The sequence below is a fragment of the Zootoca vivipara genome, chromosome 5 (genome assembly GCF_965207765.1).
Source record: "Zootoca vivipara chromosome 5, rZooViv2.hap1.1, whole genome shotgun sequence".
Lineage (NCBI taxonomy): Eukaryota > Metazoa > Chordata > Lepidosauria > Squamata > Lacertidae > Zootoca > Zootoca vivipara.
In genome coordinates this window covers 62,098,663-62,120,691 of record NC_142588.1, presented here as the reverse complement: position 1 = coordinate 62,120,691, position 22,029 = coordinate 62,098,663, and the positions used below count along the sequence as shown (strand labels likewise).

Here is a 22,029-nt window from a genome sequence, read left to right as displayed (position 1 = left end):
TCCTCTTTAATTCTTGGAGTTTTAATTTTACTTAGATTAGTCAAATTTCTAAGTCACTAAATATTTGTGTCGTGCCAGTTGTAAGAATTTTTAGTTAAACATTTCTGATTGCACCAAGGAGAAAGGCCTCCAAAGGCAAAATCCTCTTACCATGCTCACTCCTCCACACCCACTGCCACACTAATGTCCCAGCCACAAGACTCACTGAGGACACTTTATGGTGTGTGTGGGGGGGGGGCAAGCACTGTGATGCAGCTTGCCCTGGTAGCTTCAGTTACCTTCAAGTAGGAACCATAATAGCGGGTGATGTAGGGACTGTCACACTGGCTGAGCACCGTTATCTCCTGCTGGATGTCTTCAATCTCATCCTCTGCCTCCTCTAGGTCAATTATCTTGATAGCTACCACTTCCTTGGTACGGTTGTCAATTCCTTTGTACACTTCTCCAAATGATCCTTTACCGATCCTCTCCAGCTTTGTGAACAGTTCCTCTGGATCAACCCGAGAGTGCTGAGTCAGTAGGAATAAATGGGGTGATGGGGGAAGAGAAGAAGAGAGAGAGCTAGTAAGATAAAATAATCTGTAGCACTTTATGTTAACCTGCCCTGGGACCTTAGGGTTAAGGGTGGGTAATTCATAAACATAATCATCATAAATAGCAGGGATTTAATGATTCATCTGTTAGAGCCATTCTATCATCTAGCATAGGGCTCACTTCTCATTATAAGGGCAACAGGAGCTCAGCCCAAAAATGTATGTATGATGTGGAGATAGATAAATTTTGCTCTTTCTGCCATATTAGGACAACTGAGGATCACCAAATAAAAGTTACTGTATAAACATTTAAGACAGTCAAAGCAGACAACTTCCTCACACAATACATCGTTAACTTATGGTATTCACTACCACATGGCCTGGTGATCACCACTAGCTCTGGTGGCTTTAAAAGAGTAGATTAGTTAATGGAGGATGAAACTATCAACTACAGTGATAGCTGGGAAGAACCTTCATGTTCATGGGGCAATGTGTCTCCCAGTGCCAGTTACTGGGAACTGGGGACAACAGAATATGGTTAGTCCCTTCAGCATTTGCTTGTGGGCTTCCTGAAAGCTGTTGCTTGGCCACTTCTTGTATAGGATTCCAGGCTTGGTGGTCTGGTTGTTTAATCTGACTGAGCAGGGTTTTTCTTCATTCTTAAACTCATTCCATCATGAAAAAGTCCCAGTGAGTTCATTATAAGTTGCTCCTACCGGTAGTAGACTTGCTTAGAACTGCTGCCCTAGTGTACCTGACAGGCCAACACCAAAGCCATGCCTTTCCCAACATGACACAAGGGTTAGAAGTACCCTAAAGGCTTATCATCTGCACCTCTGTGTATGTGCAGCAAGTTGGTCCCATGTTCAGTATATCTCCAACCTGTCTGAATTCTGACTTTCTGAGTGGAAACAAATATTTAGTAGGGATGTTAGGATTCTGGAAAAGCCTAGAATTCAGTAGCAAATTTGCAATTCCACCTATATCAGAATTGCACTGGAATATAATTAAGATCTGTTGAAATCTGATGGGTTTCCACTGTGGTACCAACAAGACTTTAGGAATTTAGTAGGCCTCACCCCCCACCACACACATATTGATATCATTCTTGCACTCTGAGCCTGAGCCTTAAAGTGACCTGAAGCTTCTGCAACCATTGAAATACGGTCAGCTTCCAGCATCTGAAACGTCTAAAGACAGTTACTGGAAACTAGACAGTCATTTAGATATACAATCCAGCGCTATCAAACTATTACAGAGTGTGCCTGCCCATCTGTATCTAGTGCGTCAAAGGGATCCAGGAATGAATCATGAACCAGGAAGAGTCTGCTTCAAATACTGCCTAATCCACACACTCAGCTAGGTAACCTTAAGCAAACTAGTATCTCTCTGCAATGTGGAGATAACACTGAACCACATTACCATGTTTCCTGTTAAGGTTAGAAAACACTGAATAGAAGAGCTAAAAATAACTTAGCATTCATAACATCTAGAGGGGTAGCTGTGCTAGCCTGCTATAGCAAAAACAACACAAGTTCTGCACAACCTAAATGTCTCATAAATTTCTTATGGAATAAGTGCGGAAGTGATCTGATGAAGTGGACTCCATCCCACAAAAGCTTATACCATCATAAATTTGTTAGGGTTACCTGATATGGAATGACAGCAGCAGAGATACCAGAAAGTTGGCGAGAGGATTTAATTTCCCAAACAAATACACAAAGCTGCCCCATCACAAAGACAATGAGAGTGAGCCACATTCAATCCGAGAAGCCTCACCCCACAGTTGCTATTTCTCCAGGGTTTGCCTCAGATACCACATGAATACTAGAAAAGTTTGGGAGAGGCTTTAATTGTCATATCCACCCCAGCACCTATCTTCTCTGCCCTATAACCAAGATAAGCTCTAGTAAACTGTGCTTAGGAGTACCTTTGATTGAAAAAAATAATGTAATTACACCAAAGATGAAAACTAGCTTATACCAGTGTAACTTTCCCCCCGGTGCAGAATTGTTTTTTGAAGCACGGATTACAAGCTGTCCCTGTTTATGGATTTTCCACACTCTGTGTGTGTGTGTATATATGTGCTGCTTAGGGAAGAAATAGTACAGACTCGCTTATAAATCTGTCATCAAAAAGGACCACACCTGTTTCAGTTCCCCTTCTTCCCAAGATTTCAATCTGAGGCAAAGGCAACGGCCTCTTATCTTTAGTAATTAAACTGATAAGATGCCATTAAGAAACCTTTGGACACTGTACGAGAGATAAACAACCTCTCCTACTCAAGGACGGCAGTTACCCGCTCAAAGTACGGTATGAGCAGGCCTCATGCTTTGAGTTCAGCCCCACTCTAATAGGGTTCTCAGTCAACAGAACAGAAGAGGGCAACCAAACATCCTCCTGTCTCCATAGCAACACCCAAACAGCACAGGCCTCTGAAAGAATGCCTGCTGGCAATATAGGGAAGTGAAATGTGAGCAACAGGGGGGGGGGCATAAGAGAGCTAGAGCACAAGAGACTGAGAGAAAATAAATCAGGCTTCCCCAACCTTCCAGTTATCTTGGACTACAGCTCTGCAGGCTGGGACTGATGGCAGTTGTAGTACAAAACATCTGCAGAGCACCAGCTTGGGGAAGGCTGAAGTAAGGCAACATCTCATGAGCTAGAGAAACGACGTCAGAGAAGGAATCCTAGGAAATTGTTACGATCCGTTATGAAAAACAGCAGGCAAATAAAGACACTTATGAGGATGCAGCATGATGCAGCCAAGCAAAATAAAAAAATTGGTTGAATCACCCAAAGAATGTATCCTGATCACAGAATAATAGAAACAAGAGCCTTGAAAAATTATGCCTTCTGTAGTGACCTCAGTGGTCCTTCCTGCCTATCTCTCTGACCTCTCATCCTTGCCATGCACAGTGGTACCTTGATTTACGAACTTAATCCATTCCGGAAGTCCATTCTTAAACCAAGGCGTCCTTTCCCATAGCAGCGGGGGACTCAATTTACAAATGGAACACACTCAACAGGAAGTGGAACATGTTCTTATTCCAAGGCAAAGTTCACAAACCAAAACACCTACTTCCGGGTTTGCAGTGTTCATAATCCAAGTTGTTCATAAACTAAGCTGTTCTTAAACCAAGGTACCACTGTACATTGTGGCAGTAAAAGAGAAAGCTGGGAGGGAAAGCAGATATTGTTTGGTGAAGTGGTTAAAGCTGATACAGTATTTCTCAGCCTTAAATTCCATCATAGGGAATATAAAGAGACCCTGAATATATACAGTATGTGTTAAAAACACAAACTTAATGTACCCACCCACTACTTTGAAAAATATTTCTTACTACAGTGATACCTTGTGTTACGTACTTAATCCGTTCTGGAGGTCCGTTCGTAACTGGAAACTGCTCATGAGGCGTGCTTTCGCTAATGGCACCTCCCGCTGCTGCCGCGCTACCGGAGCACGACTTCCGCTCGCATCCCAGGGCAAAGTTCGCAACAAGGGGCATCTACTTCCGGGTTAGGGGAGCGTGTAACCCGAAGCATTTGTAAGGGGGACGGTATGTAACATGAGGTACCACTGTGCTCAGATTCTTCTGAGATGATGTGCAATGTTGTTATGCCATTTGATGGGAAATGGTAGACCAGTTTGCGGAAAGAGAATGTTTTGCTCTCCCAAGAATCAGGGTATGACACAGGTGTGAAGAACACAGCTTTTCATACAAAACAAAGTATGTAACAAACATTGGACCCAGGTAGAACAACATGTTGCATTTTAAAAATGACCAAATCTGGGTGCTTCAAGAGAACAAGTCATTATGCAAATGTTTAGGAGCACATAGAGCTGCCTTATACAGTCTCAAGGGTAATTCCTCTTTCCAAGCCTAGCTTCTCAGTCAGGCCCTTTTAATCTCCATCAACTTTCTTTCTACTCTAGGTTTGGCTCATCTGCCTCCTTTTTCTGAGTTGGGTTACTGTTCCAAGCCCCTCCTCCCCAGCCTCTTCTTTGCTGGGTTTGTTCTGTCACCTTCTGCCTCCATGCCTTTCCACCACTCATGCCTTCCATTCCTCTCTCCTTCCTCTTCTCTTCTTCTTTTTTCTCTCTCTCTCAGCAGCTGCAGCCATTCACTCCATTCACATGCAGCTGAGCAGAAGGATCTTGGTACTGGCTTCATTATTCTACTACCTGTGTTTGGCCTGCCCTCCACTCTAGTGCAGAGGAAGGCAGAATATGTTTCACCAAATCCTGAAGTTAGGTGATGTAATCATAGGAAGAAGTCAAGAAAAATCCTGTTCCCTTCCTTCAGCTTCAAAAGATTTCCAAGGCTACCAAGCCAGAAAGACCAGATATGCAACGGAAGCGAAGATTTATTTAAGAGTACTAAGTGTGTGGTGCCTTATACTAAATTCCAGACTTGGGCACAATTAGCAAATTGTGCTGCTGCACCAAATAGCAAAAAAGAGGCAACACCTCAAAGTGGTACTGTTATTCTCTTTTTTACAAAACAGTATAATAACCTTAACATATCCTTTTGGCTACATGGAAAACTGTTCAGTGCTCCCGAATAAAGCTTTACCAAAATGTGTCGTGTATTTCAAGTTAATAAAATTCACAGTATCATTTGGAGGCATTGCCTTTCTGTTGATTCATTTTGATATCAGTAAACTGACAAATCATTCAACACTACTATGACCTTAGATGCCTTCCTTTTAGTCAATTTCTCATATAGTATGGTAGCTTTGTCATGGGGAGTATGCTTTAGTTTAATTTAGGGTTCATCCTCACTTCCGTTTGCCCTACTGCTTTCCTCTGGGAAAACCGGCATCTTAGCACGAAATCAGAACAAACAGAAATTGTGTTTTCTGTGAATTGCCATTTGTTCTGATTTAGCGCCAAACTGTGGGTTTTCCAGAAACAAATGGTGCGGCAAAGGCAAAACCTCTTGCACTCGTGCCTAAAAAGGAAGAGACAAGCGAAAATTACTTGGACCCATGCATTCTAGGCACTGACCAAGTGTGAGCGTAGAGAAGCCCTAAGTTTATTCAAAAAGAGCCTCCAGTTCTCACTTACCTGGTTGGCAAATTCCCTCAGGTGGGCCATGGCTGAAGATCAGCACAACACCCATTCACCAATCTTCTTACACAGTAATTAAAAATGTGCTCTCTTCTACGGGTCACTTAAACTATTTTTAAAAAAACAAAAACAAAAATGCAACCAGTTATTATTGTAAAGCTCCTGTGAAATGACTCCACTGCACCATAAATGCCAAATAACAGTTTCCATAGGCAGTCCTACCCTATTCGAGATAAAGAGATTTAGCCTACTTATATCATGGACAACACATTAGGTGCCACAGGTAACCTGGGCCCAGCTACTCCACTCCCCCGCTTTCTTCTCTTACTGTCTAGCCTACTTCACAGGGTAGTTGTGAGGATGAGGTGGGTAAGCCCATATCCAGGTTTCTCACCCTGAGCTCCTTGGAGGGAGGGTGGGATAAACACGCCATCACCATATTTTATTAACGCACACTTAACAGGTGGCCCAAAGTGTAGGGAACTTAGCCACTGGGAGTGAAGCCCAAGCGAAGGAGTTTACTGCTCAGCGTGACCAAGCCCCTTAAGAGAGCAAAACCTAAACAGATTACACCAAACAATACCTCTGGTGCATGAGAAGTCGTCCGCCTCTATCCCCATGCAGAATAACTTTAGAGCAAGCACGACACAGGCTGCAATTCCCAAGGCAAGCCCTCCCCGTCTTCCCGGACCGTAAAAAGGGTGGGGTGCGGGGGGAGCCTTTTCCCTACGATTTTATGAATGGTCTTGCAAAGACACGAGAGCCTAATCCTGCCTCAATGGCTCGTGGGTTTGCAGGTCCGGCCCGGCCTTAAGGTGTGCGCCCATTAGGAGGTGCCTGGGGGGCCAGGCTGCCCCCTCCCCTGCTGCCCCCGGGCGCAGCAGCTCCACCCAGCCTCCAGACACAACTGTCATGGCAACGGTTGCCGCCGCCAGCATTGCTCCGAGCAGCCCCTGCTCCCTCCCCGCAGAGAAGCAGCCCCGCTCCGGTGTCTTCCGCGCCTCACCTGCACCCCGAGGGTCCGTCCCGCCCCGCTGACCCATCGCGGCTCCGCGCGCAACCACCTCGGGATACTCAAATCGGTTACAGCAACTGCAGGAGAGGCAGGGAGTAGGACGCCAACAGCCATGCGCAGGAATCTTAACTCGCCGCCTGGGCTGCTGGGAGGGGTAGTTTTCGCAGTCCCGTCTCCCCACGGAGCGGCCGAGCCAGGGACTGTCAAAACCAGCATGCACTCGGAGAAGGTGGGGCAAGCAGCCGGGAAAGCGAGGGCTTCCGGGAAAGGTAGTTTGTTCTGCTTTGCTGTTAACATTCCTACGGTCTGCGCGCTCCCGGCTCTCTTTCCTCCTGCCTTCTGCTCGCGGGGGTTGAATCATGCAGCTTTCGCCTAAAGCAAAATGTCACACGGCGATCCCTTAGCCTTGAGAGGGGACAGGCTTTAGGAGAGGTCGGCTTCACGGTTGCTTTGTGCGGTGATAGTGTTTCTCTTGGCTCCCTCAACTCCGTTACCCCTACCATGGATCAGCTGTGAATCTACAGCATTTCGTCGATTCTGCTCCATTCGTCCTTACAAATGCTGCCTTGCATCTCAAGCAAACATTTCTGACAGAGATCCTGGAAGTCTCTGACGGGCCTAGAATAGGGAAAAACCTGTTGTTTCCTTTGACAATCATAAGGCAGTTCATAACTGGTAGAACGTTGCCTATGTTATCGTATTTATTTGGCACGTGTTTTTAGTAGGTATGTGTGTTTTAAAATTGCTTTTGTTCTAGTAAGCAGTATGTAAATAAATTTTGTTAAATAATTTTTTAAAAAACCTAACACCTGTTTCGAGTCCTCACTTCCAAGATAACAGCTAATTCTCCCACATAACTTTTGGGCAGAACTGCAGCTGGTCCCTGGTCATCTGCATTAAAAAAGAAAAAAAAGGAAAAATGTTTTTGGCCCTTGTCCTTCACTTTACTAACATGCCCGGTGCCGCTTATCTCTTTAGAAATGGCTTAGATGAATACAGCAGATGCTTATCAGATTTGCAAATGAGATGAAGCTTGGAGACAGAACATCGTAACATTTTTAATCCAGTCTATATCCATATTGGAACTGTTTTTAGAAATGGAGTTGTGTACACCTTAAAAGATAAAGCTCTTGCACATTCAACTTGGTTTCGATAAAACAAAGTGTAGGCAGGTTGGTATGACTAGCTGGCTGGCAGCTTTAGCAGGTCTTGCTGGTCCTCAGTTTAAAGAAGGAAGTAGGGTAAGGTTGCTCAAATGAAGGACGGAAAATGCATGACTCTTACATGAGTTATATGGGATAATCTTTTACAGGCCTTTGAACTTACTTCTGCTTCAGTTTTACCTCTAGAACATTGGTAGGCAAACTAAGGCCTGGGGGCTGGATCCGGCTCAATCACCTTCTAAATCTGGCCCGCGGACAGTCTGGGAATCAGCATGTTTCTGCTTTTATTTAAAATGCATCTCTGGGTCATTTGTGAGGCATAGGAATTTGTTCATTCCCCCCCAAAAAAATATATAGTCCGGCCCCCCACAAGGTCTGAGGGACAGTGGATCGGCCCCCCTGCTGAAAAAGTTTGCTGGCCCCTGCTCTAGAATATACATGGGATAATCTATGAGCACTGTCCAATATATTAAAAACTGCTTCTTATCTATTAGTTTGAAGAAACTTAAGTAGGGGTAACCTTGCTGAAACTGAGGTCTGGGTCTGACCAGTGAAAGGAAGGTGGGGTATAAATGCAAGAAAATAAATAAATATGTGTTATAGTTTTTATACTGTATAGAACAGGTGTCCCCAAACTACGGCCCGGGGGCCGGATGCGGCCTGTGCAAGCCAATTGTGTGACCCCCGACGACCCCCACCGCCCGCTCTTACTGGCGGGCCGCAGTGCGGTTGCCCATCTCAGGTCAGCACGGTGCCAGAAATAGCTTGTGTGCACGCACGAGCCAGAGGGCGGGGAAACGCGCTCCCATGCACACATGCACAAGCTAGTTCTGGTGCTGCGCCGCCCCAGAAGTGCACAGGAAATGACGCCTGCACATCCGCAGAAGCCATTTCTGGCGCCGCGCTGCGCCAGAAAAAGTAAGTGTGCACGCGTATGGGAGCGTGTTCCCCCACCCTCCGGCCCGCTGCGTGATTGGCGCCGGAGGAACCGGCCAAAGCCAGTTAAGTTTGGGGACCCCTGGTACTGTATAGAACAGGCATCCCCAAACTGCGGCCCTCCAGATGTTTTGGCCTACAACTCCCATGATCCCTAGCTAACAGGACCACTGGTCGGGGAAGATGGGAATTGTAGTCCAAAACATCTGGAGGGCCGAAGTTTGGGGATGCCTGGTATAGAATAATACCGTGTTTCTCCGAAAATAAGCCAAACCCCGAAAATAAGCCATAGTGATAGGCAGTTTAACCATACATAATAATAATAATAATAATAATAATAATAATAATAATAATAATAAAAGACATCCCCTGAAAATAAGCCACCGTGGGTTTTTTTTTGAGGAAAAATAAATATAAGACGGTGTCTTATTTTTGGAGAAACACGGTAGGCTGTGCTATCCTACTCAGATGAGTGTCATTCTTCATAGTTACCATGAGAGGGCATGAGAGGGCACATGCTGCCTAAGAGAACAGTCCTCACCATGTCCACTCAGAAATAAGGCCTATTGAATTCAGTGTGAATTACTTCAAGGCAGTTGGGGTTACTGCTGCAGTCTAACTCGTGTTGTTGTTGTTTAGTCGTTTAGTCGTGTCCGACTCTTCGTGACCCCATGGACCATAGCACGCCAGGCACTCCTGTCTTGCACTGCCTCCCGCAGTTTGGTCAAACTCATGTTCGTAGCTTCGAGAACACTGTCCACCCATCTTGTCCTCTGTCGTCCCCTTCTCCTAGTGCCCTCAATCTTTCCCAACATCAGGGTCTTTTCCAAGGATTCTTCTCTTCTCATGAGGTGGCCAAAGTATTGGAGCCTCAGCTTCACGATCTGTCCTTCCAGGGAGCACTCAGGGCTGATTTCCTTAAGAATGGATAGGTTTGATCTTCTTGCAGTCCATGGGACTCTCAAGAGTCTCCTCCAGCACCATAATTCAAAAGCATCAATTCTTCGGCGATCAGCCTTCTTTATGGTCCAGCTCTCACTTCCATACATCACTACTGGGAAAACCATAGCTTTAACTATACGGACCTTTGTCGGCAAGGTGATGTCTCTGCTTTTTAAGATGCTGTCTAGGTTTGTCATTGCTTTTCTCCCAAGAAGCAGGCGTCTTTTAATTTCGTGACTGCTGTCACCATCTGCAGTGATCAAGGAGCCCAAGAAAGTAAAATCTCTCACTGCCTCCATTTCTTCCCCTTCTATTTGCCAGGAGGTGATGGGACCAGTGGCCATGATCTTGGTTTTTTTGATGTTGAGCTTCAGACCATATTTTGCGCTCTCCTCTTTCACCCTCATTAAAAGCTTCTTTAATTCCTCCTCGCTTTCTGCCATCAAGGTTGTGTCATCTGCATATCTGAGGTTGTTGATATTTCTTCCGGCAATCTTAATTCCGGCTTGGGATTCATCTAGTCCAGCCTTTCGCATGATGAATTCTGCATATAAGTTAAATAAGCAGGGAGACAATATACAACCTTGTCGTACTCCTTTCCCAATTTTGAACCAATCAGTTGTTCCATATCCAGTTCTAACTGTAGCTTCTTGTCCCACATAGAGATTTCTCAGGAGACAGATGAGGTGATCAGGCACTCCCATTTCTTTAAGAACTTGCCATAGTTTGCTGTGGTCGACACAGTCAAAGGCTTTTGCATAGTCAATGAAGCAGAAGTAGACGTTTTTCTGGAACTCTCTAGCTTTCTCCATAATCCAGCGCATGTTTGCTATTTGGTCTCTGGTTCCTCTGCCCTTTCGAAATCCAGCTTGCACTTCTGGGAGTTCTCGATCCCTTCATGGATCAATGCTTGAATAACTCAGAGAAGCTATGAGCTATGCCATGCAGGGCCACCCAAGATGGACAGGTCATAGTGGAGAGTTTTGACTAAACGTGATCCACCTGGAGAAGGAACTGGCAAGCCACTCCAGTATCCCTGCCAAGAAAACTCCATGGACAAAGACAACAGGCATATAAAAGTCTAACTCGTATGCCTATTCAAAAGAAAGTCCCATTGAGTTCCATGGAGCTTATTCCCAGATAAGTGGACATAAGATTGCAGCCTCATTCACTCTCAATCTGGTGAGCTGGGGCTCATTGCTGCGCCGCAACTAAACTCCAGTTGCATGACACCAACACTATCACGGTCCAAATATACGGTATATTAAAAGCTTGAGTGAGTCCCCATATTCATGTTTGGGTTAAAGGAGATTCCATAGTGAAAAGATTGAAGACTTTGGGAGCTGGGTATGTTTAGCCTGGAGGGGAGCTGGGTATGTTTAGCCTGGAGAAGAGAAGGTTAAGGGGTAATATGATAGCCATGTTCAAATATATAAAAAGATGTCATATAGAGGAGGGAGAAAGGTTGTTTTCTGCTGCTCCAGAGAAGCGGACACGGAGCAATGGATTCAAACTTCAAGAAAGAAGATTCCACCTAAACATTAGGAAGAACTTCCTGACAGTAAGAGCTGTTCGGCAGTGGAATTTGCTACCAAGGAGTGTGGTGGAGTCTCCTTCTTTGGAGGTCTTTAAGCAGAGGCTTGACAGGCATATGTCAAGAATGCTTTGATGGTGTTTCCTGCTTGGCAGGGGGTTGGACTGGATGGCCCTTGTGGTCTCTTCCAACTCTATGATTCTATGATTCTATGATTCTGGGCTGATATTATTATTAATGTGATATTAAACATATTTACTCAGAAGGATTTCCTAATGATTCTAATGGGACTTGGTCTTTATTTAATGGGTGCCAGTAAGCAGCCTTAGGCTGCAGCCCCATGCCCACTCAGCTAGGAATATGCCACAGTTAACACAGTGTGATGTACATCTGAGGAAAACACCATGGGGTTTTAGGAGGGGTAGTGCCTTTGGTGGGGGACATGTTGTGCTCCTTCTGGGGTAGTTTGTCCACCTTTGGTCCCCACCCTGCACTCAGCTCTCACCTGTGGCTCCTAAAAGATGTCTGCATGTGACAGCAGCCACACCCCAGGAACTGTCTCAAACCCTCAGTGACTTAAGACTTCTCCTGCATGTGATGACAGGCTGCAGCGGATTGAGCGGATGAGACCAATAATGGGTCCAACGGTTAAGAAGGCGGTTGCTGCAGATGCTGTAGAGGGATGTGAGGGGCAGATGGGGCTCATCAACCTGAGAAGGTAGCCCATCCAGGAGAAGGAAACTGATCCTAAACAGATCTTACTTATACTCTGATATAGGTGGAATTGCAAATTCACTACTGAATTCTGGGCTTTTCCAGAATCCTAACATCCCTACCAAATGTTTGTTTCTACTCAAAAAGTCAGAATTCAGACAGGTTGGAGATAACCTGAACATGGGACAAACTTGCTGCATGCAGACCTAGATGTGCAGATGATAAGGTGCGCACCTTTCTGGGTGCTCAACCTGTGCCTAGAAATAAAAATGCGCCTTGGGGGTCCCTTCCAAAACTACAATGCTTTGGTTCTATGATTCTGTGAGCGATAGGTTTCTTTATTGTACACATGGAAGATGGAACAAAATTCTTTATTCCTGAAACCCATGGCTTCAGGTTATGGGAGAGGGAATTCCGACTGAACACCGGGAGGAACTTTCTGACAGTGGGGGCTGTTTGACAGTGGAGCGGTCTTCCTTGGGGTGGGGTGGACTCCTTCCTTGGAGGCTTTTGGGCAGAGGTTGGGTGGCCATTGTCATGGGTGCTTTAGCTGAGATTCCTGTATTGCAGGGGGTTGGACTGGATGACCCTTGGGTCCCTTCCAATTCTACTCTATAATTCTATTATTATTATTATTATTATTATTATTATTAAAAAAGGAATTTTACAAATGTGTGTAGTTCTTTGTGGTTAAAAGGACAAATTGAGAAGCAAATTAAATAATTAGTTCTTCATCTTCCAGACTCCAACTATGAAGCCTGACCTCATAATTTCTGGTTGGTGAAGCTAAAAATTGCTTGACTGGTTGCTGTGGCAATGCATTAGCTTCCCACGCACAGTACAACAAATTTTTGCCCTTTGGTTGTACTGAAACTCTATTCTTGCAGAAATTACCAGATTAAAAATAAACCCAAATCCTAAAGAGCTAGGTGTGGCTCATACTTAAATATTGTACGATCCGCTTTGTATCAGAGGTAGACTATTGATAGTCTATATATTCTGTTTTATCATCTTGGTAAGTAGCATCAAAAGCAAGAGTCTCAAACATGGTGCCTGCAGGTGGCAAAAACAATTTCTAGTGCAATTTCCTGTCACTTTACTTCTCACGGAAGTCTGATATTTTGGGGGAGTCGGTTCGTTGTGCAGGTTCTCCCAATCAACTGTAATTGAACAACCTTGACTTTGCCGATGAGTGACTGAACCCCACTCGAAAATAGTGACAGTCGGAAAGTGCCCTAAGTCTTTAGTACAACGGACCTGATTTGCAACATGGATACAGCTGGGGGAATAAACTTGCAAGAGAGGAAATTTCCTCTGCTCAGTTTGATGGATGAATGATGAGCTTACAACTAAGCATACTGCTTTGAAAGATCATGTACCACACTGAAGCTTTGGGTATCACTCATCCACTGCAAAATGGAAAGGTTAAGTGTTGCTAGGGTTGGGTCTAGCCTCCAGGTGGCAGCAGTCCCTCATCAGCACCACCCCAAATTTCAATCATCCACATATCAGAGTTATGAATATCACTGTGATTCATGCTTCACTTGAGAGCTCAACTATTAGAGTTATATACAGTAAGATTTCCCATTGAGAAAAGTGTTTGAAACCGATAATACAAAGGGGAAACATAACCCACTACAAACTTATTCTGTGTATGACCCAATGAAACTAGTGAAAGTGGTCCCAGATGTTCCATGTAATCTAGGGGTGGGGGCCCTTTTTTCAGACTGAGCGCCACATTCCCTTGTGGGGAACCTTCCGGGGGTCACATGCCAATTATTGGCACTGCCAAAGGCAAAAGAGGGCAGAGCAGTGAATGTGACTTCTACCTTTGTACCGTCGGCTACCTTCCCGCCATAAAAAGACCAGAGGTTTCTTTATCCACCAATATAAAAGACGCCTGCTTCTTGGGAGAAAAGCAATGACAAACCTAGACAGCATCTTAAAAAGCAGAGACATCACCTTGCCGACAAAGGTCCGTATAGTTAAAGCTATGGTTTTCCCAGTAGTGATGTATGGAAGTGAGAGCTGGACCATAAAGAAGGCTGATTGCCGAAGAAAGGATGCTTTTGAATTATGGTGCTAGAGGAGACTCTTGAGAGTCCCATGGACTGCTAGAAGATCAAACCTATCCATTCTGAAGGAAATCAGCCCTGAGTGCTCGCTGGAAGGACAGATCCTGAAGCTGAGGCTCCAATACTTTGGCCACCTCATGAGAAGAGAAGACTCCCTGGAAAAGACCCTGATGCTGGGAAAGATGGAGGGCACAAGGGGAGGGGGACGACAGAGGATGAGATGGTTGGACAGTGTTCTCGAAGCTACGAACATGAGTTTGACCAAACTGCGGGAGGCAGTGGAAGACAGGAGTGCCTGGCGTGCTCTGGTCCATGGGGTCACGAAGAGTCGGACATGACTAAACGGCTAAACAACAACAACAATCTATGTATCATCCTGGTAAGCAAGACGACAACGACTTTTTCAGACTATTATATTGTTCTTTGTGTTACGTTTATTGGCTTTGTAGTTTTTTTTTACTGTATTTATGCAAATGGTTTTATTTGTTACCCTAGAATCTTTCGATGATACATATTTCAAATAAATAGCAACTCCATGCAAGCATATGACCTATGGGGAATGAAGCATTGTGGCCCTGGTGACTCTACCTTTTGGGGACAATGAAGTCATGCTGAATGCTATAAAACAGGTACATCCAACTCTCTAGAGACTGCAATCTACTCCCAGTACTGTATAATAAAACTGGCAGTGATCTACCCATTGTCAGTACTGCCCAGATTTGTTGAGCTATTTTCGGGGAAGATTACATAAAAACGATCACAACACAGTACGCTGTCCTCCCTCCTTACAACACTCTGATGCCAATGCAGGAAATACTAGCTTTCACAGGGAGCACAGAACGCCGCAATCGATCAGGAGAGCGCACACGATCACTTTTCTTAATCCCACATTCAACCTGGAGTACACCGCCAATCTACCTATCGGTCGTGGTCGAACTGTTGAACATGTCTGCTAAAACAGAATTCAGTCTCCCACCCTACACCCTAGGAAGGTCATTCTTCCTTTTTGTGCTTCCTTTAATGGGATTGGCTGTGCTCTGCCTCCAGCCAGAGGCAGTACAGTAATGCTTCTGAATACCAGTTACTGGAAACCACGGGAGAGGAGAGTGCTGTCCTGCTTGGGTCCTGCTTGCAGGTTTCCCGCAGGTATCGGGTTGGCCCTGGTGAAAACAGGATGCTGAAGTAGATGGGCCATTGGCATCTTGCAGGTTCTTATGTGGTTATGCAATATTCCATCATCATTTAACCATGAATTTAGCAGCACAGTCATGGGTGTACCTGCCTGTCTCATACCGAAGCCCTGAGTGCTGAGTACAGTGATGCACACCTGTGCAGTGACCTTTTGAAAATGCCCCAGGGTGCGCTGCTAGCTGACACAATCTACCCACGTAGAAAAAAATTAATACTGTAATTACCTGTCTCCACATTGCCCAGTATATGCAGTGAGGAAAGCTGTTGCCTCTCCTTGCCCTGAGGCTGCTGCCCCTGCAGACAAGAGAGAGAGAGAGAGAAATGGGTTTGAAGCCGGTTCTCATCTCCGCCTCTGCAAGTGGCTTCACACACTTCAAAGCTCATCTTTCTGTCTGTCTCCATGCAGACCAGTTGCAGAGATGAAGGAGTGGAAGGCAATTATTTCAGTAAAATTGTTCTGGATGCCACACCGCTAAAAAGCACTCCCATAGCCAGATTGATGCTTAAGCTATGCATTCAGGGTTGCAATTAGCCAAATTTTAACTTAATGTCTTTCAGTTGCCTCTGCTCTTTAGTTGGCAATGTGTTTTACTTCACATGTTTACCCAAATGTGGTAAGCCAGACATGCTGCATTTGAGGGCCTCTTTCTGCTGGATTTCTGCCCCATAGTCTTTCTATCTCGATGGCGTAATAAGAACATGTGTTTTAGGAGAGAAGTGTTTTCCAGGGACTAATTAAGAGGTTTCTGTTTAGACAGTTCTATGACATAAAATGGTTGCTGGGTTATTGTTGCTGTAGATTACTGTATTTTGATTGCTCTTTAAAAAAATAGTTTTGATATTTGTTTTATTGTGCATTTTAAAATTTATATAAGCTGCCATGAGGTTAAAAAGTGGATATAAAATTATAAATAATAAAATTTAAACTAAATATTACAGGGGTGCCTATGTTTACAATGTTGTATACCTCTGAATACCAGTTGCTTGGAATAAACAGCAACTGTATTAGGCTAGTCACTGTCTCTCAGCCTGACCCACCTCACAGGGCAGTTGCGAAGATAAAAAGGACAACCACGCCTGTCACCTTGAACTCTTTGGAGGGAAGGTAGAATATGAATGCAATAATAAATAAATATGAATACCAGTACCTACATACAAACAGGACCTTTCCATACTTACTATCTATTAAAAAAAACAGCTGCAACTCCAACCTGCTGAGCAACATTTACTGTCTGAATAAGCAGCTATGGGTTGTTATTAGAAGGAAAGCAGCAGACTGGTATTTTGCGTCCATGGACAAGCATTTACATATGTGTATGCTAGAATCAAGATGGAATCATCTCCATATTCAGAAATTTAACTTCTACACACTATAATCCTTCACACTGCAACCCTAAAGTAAGTCCTGTTGATTTCAGTGGGACTTAATGGCAGATAAGTGTGGATTCCAGAAAAAACATCTACTTTTGTCTCATTGACCACGCAAAAGCCTTTGACTGTGTCGACCACAGCCAGCGCCGGTGCTAGGGCTTTTGCGCCCTAGGCTAAATCACCTTCTGGCGCCTCCCCCCGGCACATGCGTCATGACACGTGTGTCGTACAACGCCGCTGCGTCCCCTCCATAGGCGGGAGGGCGCTGAGCTCTCATTTTGGCTTGTGCGCCTCCCGCCTATGGAGGGGACACTGTGGGCTGTTCAGTGGCGGCGGCAGTGGGCGGCAGCGGCGGCAGCAGCAACAGCGCCCATAGCTGAAGGCTTCAGATACGGGCGCTGCCACCGCCACCGCTCGCTTGTTGCAGCCGCTGAGGAGCGCACAGCGTCCCCTCCATAGGCAGGAGGGTGCTGAGCTCTCATTTTGGTTCGCGCGCCTCCCGCCTATGGAGGGGACGCTGTGGGCTGTTCAGCAGCCGCGGCAGCGAGCAAGCGGCGGCGCCAGCAGGAACAGCGCCCATAGCTGAAGGCTTCAGCTACGGGCGCTGCCGCCGCCACCGCTCGCTCGTTGCTCCAGGCGCTGGTGGCAGCGTGGGCGGCCGGCGGGCAGGCTCGCCAGCGCCCCCTCCATTTCAGGGGTGGAGCCGAGCAGCCGCCCGCCAGGCTCCGGGGACGCGCGTGGAGGCGCAGGCAGGCGGCGGGCAGGCTCGACAGCGCCCTCTCCATTTCGGCACCCTAGGCCATGGCACAGCAAACTATGGCAAGTTCTTAAAGAAATGGGAGTGCCTGATCACCTCATATGTCTCCTGAGAAATCTCTATGTGGGACAAGAAGCTACAGTTAGAACTGGATATGGAACAACAGATTGGTTCAAAATTGGGAAAGGAGTACGACAAGGCTGTATATTGTCTCCCTGCTTATTTAACTTATATGCAGAATTCATCATGCGAAAGGCTGGACTGGATGAATCCCAAACCGGACTTAAGATTGCCAGAAGAAATATCAACAACCTCAGATATGCTGATGACACAACCTTGATGGCAGAAAGTGAGGAGGAATTAAAGAACCTTTTAATGAGGGTGAAAGAGGAGAGCGCAAAATATGGTCTGAAGCTCAACATCAAAAAAACTAAGATCATGGCCACTGGTCCCATCACCTCCTGGCAAATAGAAGGGGAAGAAATGGAGGCAGTGAGGGTTTTTACTTTCTTGGGTTCCATGATCACTGCAGATGGTGACAGCAGTCACGAAATTAAAAGACGCCTGCTTCTTGGGAGAAAAGCAATGACAAACCTAGACAGCATCTTAAAAAGCAGAGACATCACCTTGCCCACAAAGGTCCATATATAGTTAAAGCTATGGTTTTCCCAGTAGTGATGTATGGAAGTGAGAGCTGGACCATAAAGAAGGCTGATTGCCAAATAATTGATGCTTTTGAATTATGGTGTTGGAGGAGACTCTTGAGAGTCCCATGGACTGCAAGAAGATCAAACCTATCCATTCTGAAAGAAATCAGCCCTGAGTGCTCACTGGAAGAACAGATCCTGAAGCTGAGGCTCCAATACTTTCGCCACCTCATGAGAAGAGAAGACTCCTTGAAAAAGACCCTGATGTTGGGAAAGATTGAGGGCACAAGGAGAAGGGGACGACAGAGGATGAGATGGTTGGACAGTGTTCTCGAAGCTACGAACATGAGTCTGACCAATCTGCGGGAGGCAGTGGAAGACAGGAGTGCCTGGCGTTCTCTGGTCCATGGGGTCACGAAGAGTCGGACATGACTAAACGACTAAACAACAGCAACAAGTGTGGATTGCAGTCTTAGATACCCCAAAGGAGGAGCCTGAAACCTGAAATACTCCACAGGCTGCATGGATGGCTTCCACAACATTTATTTTCTGTGCGTATTGCATTATTTTAATGCCTCACATATATCATGTAACATTGCACCATTTTTTGAAAATGTCAATGTGCATATGAATATGAAATAAGAGAAGATATGTCTGCCTTTCCCAACATGGAATCCTCCAGATGTTTTGTGACCAGCAAGAGAGCACCAGGTTGAGGAATGCTGGAATAACTTAACTGAGAAAATCGTAACTTCCAAAAGCATTCATGAAGTCCTAAGCAAAAGGGGGGAAATATATGTATTCATATCCTTCTTAGCTATTCTTTTTCCATGTTATTTCCAGACATTTGTGTTATTAACTCACCAGGGCGCTCCTGTGCCTTTAAAAGGTAGCGAGAGAAGCCAAGAAGAAGCTGATTCAACTGATCTAGTCACATTCTTAGGAATCCTGGGGGCTTTGTGCACGGTTATGAGGGCAAGCGCCATGTGGGTGGCCAAGTTTCCCCCTCAGGACCTGAATTCCAACAAGAAATATGGGGAGTAGTTGAACTATGTTATACAACAGGATCAGCCAGAGACACTGTGTTCAGCAGTCATGGTGAACAGTCCTTCTAAAAAGATATCATAAAGAAAAAGGCAGCGTCTGTGTGAGGGTTCTCTTTATTTACATCAGGAGTGGGCAATATGTGGCCCTAGCACTGCATGTGGCCCTCAGTTCAATTTAATGTGGCCCTTGGCTTAATATCAAAGGCCTGCTGCAAGATGATGGTTCAGATCTCTGGCAAGAGAGATTCCGTCTCTTATACCACAGTCTGCTGGGAAAGGAAGGAAGGAAGGAGAGAGAGAGAGAGAAACAAAAGAGAGGTGAATGCGGGAATGCGGCCTTCTATTTGAGAATCCTTTCTTTTTTCCTATTATTATTATTAATTTGCAAATTTAATGAAGAAAAAAATAAGCCACAATCAGTTCACATTCTGTATACAATAACCAGCATTGCTTACATTTGAGTTAAACATAGAAGCTAAAATAAGCCCTCCAAATATCCTGCAAGGTATCCACAAAAATTGCCATCAATATGAAATATGTTCTATGGTGGCCAGTGCCATGAGATCCTCAGAATGTTGTGTAATAGATGGTGGGTTTGTATCTTTCCAGGATCAAAAGTAAAAGTCTCTTAGCAACCATAAGGGCTTATAAAATTCACGTCCATCCCCATACTACATGAATATAATTTAAAAGTACATGAACATCTGAAAATATTGATGATTTTGCCATTACGAAATTGAAGTGAATAACAACTTCGGACCAAAAAGAAGATATCACTGGAGAAGCCCACACCATGTATCTCACTGAGTATTGCATGGTCAGCATTTACCGTATTTATCCTTCTATAAGATGCCCCCATGTATAAGACGCCCCCTATTTTGGGGGGGCTCTAATTTAAGAAAATCCACTCTCAGCACTATCTGTGTATAAGACGGCTCCAAATTTTCGACATTATTTTTTAGGGGAAAAAACCTAGTCTTATACAGTACACGGAGAAATAACTATAACTGTAGAATTCTTTCTAAGCATGCCTTTAAACATTTTCTTATTGTATGGGCCAAATAACTGAAGGAGGAAGATACACTGAATGCACTTATGTCTAAGAAGAGAACACATTTTTTATTAAATAGTGGGTAGACAACACAGCGATTCTTCAAGAAGCTCTTTATTCGGAAGCCAGAACAGAACTGAACTGCATTGCCGAGCTGGCCTGCTTTTATAGAGGTTGGCTCAAACAATGTATCAAACATAATTCAAAGTTCCCTCCTAAAGTTCCCTCCTAAAACAACTGTCAAGGACCTGAGGGAAAACTATATACACTAATACATAACATTTTTAAATTTTCATTTTGGTTTGCGTGGTTTTCTCAAGTCTGTAAATAAGCAGGATGTACCGTAAATTTATAATCCATCATTTTGTTTTCTCACATTACAGATATGAAGGAGATTATGTCCATCAAATCCTGTGTGACATTCAATGATAAGAATTTCTCATGCCTATCTCATCGGTCTGCATGGTAATAGAGGACAACCAGTGACTGGCCTGCTTGAAATGAGAATGTAGCCTGTCTTCCCTTGACATGTTTGATTAACCCTTGGTGGAGGTGGCAGGCAGAGGCTGGGACTTAGTACAGTGGTACCTTGAGTTACAAACGTCTCAGGTTACAAACTCTGCTAGCCTGGAAGAGTTACTTCGAGTTGAGAACTTTGCCCCAGGATGAGAACGGAAAGCATGTGCCGGCAGCACAGCGGCAGCAAGAGGCTCCATTGGCGAAAGCACGCCTCTAGTTAAGAGCAGTTTCAGGTTAAGAACGGACCTTCGGAATGAATTAAGTTCACAACTAGAGGTACCACTGTATAGTATCTGAGACATGCTACAGATGTAATGAAGAAGAATAACTCTCACTTCACTCAATTTCTCACCCTCAACCCTAACCCTGCGGAAAGCCATCTAATTAGATTTTAATTTGATCCTGACTTGTTTTTAGGAGGTAATTTAATTATTGTTTGATATTATTTATACCTGAGCCCGGTTTCGGAGGGTGGGATACAAATAAAAGTTGTTGTTGTTGTTGTTGTTGTTGTTGTTGTTGTTGTTGTTGTTATCGTTGTTATCCTAAATCCAGTTCACATTTCTGCAGCAGTTTGCAAACCAGTAAAAATAATCCTCATGAAAATATATCAGCATTTTAGCGCAATTTTATCCTAATAAACACATTTTAATGCAGTTTTGAATGCTATGCACATTTTTGTAAGCAATTTCCCCTGATACAATGCATTTATGTTATTTTCACTAGTATTTGCATTTATATGCACACTTTACCCTAGTATATGATTTTTTGTACACATTACCTGGCAGGAGAAGTACATTGCAAAATTCAGAAAATGTGGTATTTCTGCCAAGAAAGCAGGGCCGTCTCAAGCAAGTCGGGCACCCTGGCGCTGAGGCACGGAGATCGCTCCGGCGCCCCCGCCCTCGCAGCGCGCAGCATGGCTTCCGCGCGGCTTCACCGCGAGCGCCCCCCTGCCGGCCCGGCGCCCTGGTGCCCTGCGCCCCACCGGGACCTTACCTAGAGCCGGGCCTGCAAGAAAGCACACTATTTGTGTTGGTGTTTACTGTGTGGATTGTGGATTGTGGCTGTGCCATAACCACAAGCAATCGTCAGATATATCTTGCAATGTAATAACTGACAATGACCCACTTCTCTCCCCCCCCCATGTTCTCATCATTTAGAAATGTATGTTTTTAAAAAATATCTGGAGGCTATGCACTGTAACACTGTACAATGTTAGCATAAGGGTGCTCATCTGGTGGTTATTACCATATTTTTAAGTGGTGAAATGCAACAATTGCAACAATGCCAGCACTGTTTGAAGAACCTTTGATTAGGTGTAATTTTATTTTCCAGTTATTTGAAGGTTCAGTGTTCCCTTTACCTTCCACTGGAGTGCTCAATTAAATCAGATTGTTGTTAGGTTTTCTTAAAGCAGCAAAGCACTGCCTCTTGTCATTAAATGAACATATGATTTCA

At 44.7% G+C, this 22,029-nt stretch overlaps 1 protein-coding gene and 1 long non-coding RNA gene across 4 annotated transcripts in view; one reads left to right on the top strand and one right to left on the bottom strand.

The window, feature by feature from the left end:
- Positions 1-6,697, bottom strand: part of STK25 (serine/threonine kinase 25) — a 17,907-nt gene extending 11,210 nt beyond the window's left edge. Inside the window, exons 1-3 of one of the 3 annotated variants that reach the window (XM_088670783.1) lie at positions 6,614-6,697; positions 5,605-5,727; positions 279-509 (exon numbers count right to left, since the gene is read on the bottom strand). In XM_088670783.1, coding sequence (XP_088526909.1) covers positions 279-509; positions 5,605-5,634 — 261 coding nt within the window. In that variant the 5' untranslated portion in view covers positions 5,635-5,727; positions 6,614-6,697. Of the gene's footprint in view, positions 1-278; positions 510-3,072; positions 3,242-5,604; positions 5,728-6,613 lie in introns of those variants that run through there. The other 2 variants (XM_035133930.3, XM_088670784.1) reach the window with 2 other exon arrangements.
- LOC148685704 (uncharacterized) lies at positions 6,663-22,029 on the top strand. Its single transcript, XR_015950263.1, has 2 exons — positions 6,663-6,891; positions 20,433-22,029. It is a non-coding gene; the product is annotated as an uncharacterized LOC148685704 (long non-coding RNA).